The 2,645-nt window shown below is 38.8% G+C and overlaps 1 protein-coding gene across 1 annotated transcript in view; it reads right to left on the bottom strand.

The window, feature by feature from the left end:
* LOC104966353 (retinal-specific ATP-binding cassette transporter-like) overlaps window positions 1–2,645 on the bottom strand; it is a 39,327-nt gene that overhangs the window by 28,872 nt on the left and 7,810 nt on the right. Inside the window, exon 7 of the mRNA XM_010795542.1 lies at window positions 1,056–1,145. Within this exon, the coding sequence (XP_010793844.1) occupies window positions 1,056–1,145 (90 nt within the window). The remainder of the gene's footprint in view (window positions 1–1,055; window positions 1,146–2,645) is intronic.

Here is a 2,645-nt window from a genome sequence, read left to right as displayed (position 1 = left end):
ACCGGTAACCGTAACCGTAAACCGTAACCGTAACCGTAACCGTAACCTACGTAACCGTAACGTACGTACGTACGTACGTACGTTTTGTGTGTGTGTGTGTGTGTGTGTGTGTGTGTGTGTGTGTGTGTGTGTGTGTGTGTGTGTGTGTGTGTGTGTGTGTGTGTGTACATGTATGTCTGAATTTGTATTTAACTTCATAGTGAGTTTGCGTTTTTGTGGTGCTGCCTGAACGTATAGCGAGATTGATTTACCCTATAGAGTGGACTCCCACGATGGACAGTGAAAATAAGTGAATCTACCATCATGCATTGCGCTTAAGGAAAATGGCAGAAAGAGAGAGAGTGGTGAAGTGCAATTGATTATAATCCATAGGTTATGGTGCAAAAATATGTTTGCAAATATAAAATGTGTGAGAAAATCAGCGCGTTGCAGTACAACACAATTATTCATCAAGTACTTTGTATTTGTTCATGAGTATAATATCATGCGAGTATTCAGCCCATTACCACGTGTGCCACAGTAATGACGTAATTCACAGCGCCGAAAAATAGTATTTCTCTAAAGGGTTTTTATTTTATTTTACAGATGAGCTCATCAAATAGTCTTCTATATATTCCACTTTTTCACATTATATATTTTATTTACTTTACGACATCTACTGTATTTTCCTCTATTCTGTTCCATTTCGGTTCTATTCAATTTAGATTTGTGTTGCATCAACTTGCATGGATGGATATAAAAGAAAAAAATGGAATGCACAGCTAGTATGTGACACAATCTTATCGCACATACACACAACCCCACACACACACACACATATATATAGTGAATCCCAAAAGACATATCTCTGTTGAGAGTTCACATGTGGGTTGTTAACACACTCATGCACGCCCCACATTGTTGAGCTCATCACTCAGCCTCTTCTGTGAGCGATTCTCAAACTGGGAGCAGCGGAAGAGGCGAGTTTCCTGCAGGACTAAAAATACTGCTGCCTCTGATCCTGCAGGACTGAGCAGAAGACGAGAGGAGGGATTGATGGCCTTTGGAGCACTTACAACTTGGATGTTCTCCGAGGTCGTCTTAAGAACCCGACCCCAGTTGTTTAGGTCAATCCCCTCCGAGCTGCTGTCCACAACCTTAGGCATCTGGGGAAACAAAGTCGTGAGACGCATCAGTCAAGTTAAAAATATTAATACTGTGTTTGAAATTGATACAGATAAAAATAGGGGGTTAAAAAACGTTTTTTCATTTGTATCAAAACCCATGGCGGCAATGCTAAAGTCATGTCCCGTGATGACAGATAAACACATTTATATCTAGCAAGAAACTGGCAACTCTAAGACAAAACTAAAGCGCTTGAAACAAAGGGTTTTTAATTAAAAGGAAATAACTTTTGCACACTTTCTTAAAACAGTTGCTTCTTCCAGCAAACTGCTCGTAGAAAACAGATCGGACGATGCGTCTTTTGTCATGTAATTTTGGTCTCTTCTGTATTTATGGAGAAAACAAGACAGGTTTTAATCAATCAGTTCGATTTGCTCTTCCCCTGGACCTCCTTCCATGACTTCATCTTGGGAAACCATTAGCATTAGGCGTACGAAAAGGCCTGGTCAGAGCAGAGTGCTGAGGGTAACGGAAACCCCGAATGCAAAGACAAACACGCACATGTGATATCCTTCCTCCTGCATTCCTCGCACTTGAATTTCAATGAACGAAGGAAGGAGGAAGGGGTCGCAGGGGGGGGAAAGAGAGAAAGCGAAGGAAAGGGAAGGGAGGCTGTTGAGAACTGGTTGGCAGAAGGGAGTAATGAGCGTAACAAGTTGTTTCATGGCAGAGATCAGTGTAGTAATGGGCTGTATAGAGCTAATGGGTTAAAGCAAAGATCCCTACTTAGATGTTAATATAGTACACAAAGGCTGGACATATGTTTGGTTTGTAGGTGTAACCAAAAACTAAAGGATCGGATATTGGGACGAAACTATTGTAAACCAATACGATCCATTTGGCCTTCAAATCTGTCAACAACTATCATAGATGTGTAGGCATTGAGTGGTAATTGTTGCCAGAATTATACACTTCAATTATAATGTATTTGTTATTTTAAATACTTTTATTCACATTTTTACTTAAAGTTGTAATTTAAAATGTAAATGTTTTGATGGTGCTGAGTGACCATTCAAATATGCCGCTTAATGTTCCATAAAGGACTGAGAAAAATATGAATATTATATATTATATTATATAATGGTACACTGATATCAGACTAATAATAATAATAATAATAATGATACATTACATTTATAAAGTGCTTTTCCTGGTGCTCAAAGCGCTTACAAGCAAGTAAAAAAAAATAACAACAAAAGTAGAAAGTGCTAAGCTAGGTGGAATAAGGGCAAGGGGTTAGTTCCAATCCAATCCAATCCATTTTATTTCTATAGCACATTTAAAAACAGCAGGGTTGAACAAAGTGCTGCACATCAACAACTATATAAAAAACATAGCATAAATACATGAAAAACAGACAGGACATGAAACAAATGTAAACACGAGACAATGAAACCAGATAAAAAGCCACAGACTGAAAAACTCTCCTCGAGATTTAAAAACGGGCAGAGTTGGAGCAAGTCTAACCTGGAGGAGTAATT

The sequence above is a fragment of the Notothenia coriiceps genome, unplaced genomic scaffold (genome assembly GCF_000735185.1).
Source record: "Notothenia coriiceps isolate Sejong01 unplaced genomic scaffold, NC01 NC01_scaffold00037246, whole genome shotgun sequence".
NCBI classification, from domain to species: domain Eukaryota; kingdom Metazoa; phylum Chordata; class Actinopteri; order Perciformes; family Nototheniidae; genus Notothenia; species Notothenia coriiceps.
Note: the sequence above shows the minus strand (reverse complement) of the source record. Positions and strands in the feature narration are given on the sequence as shown.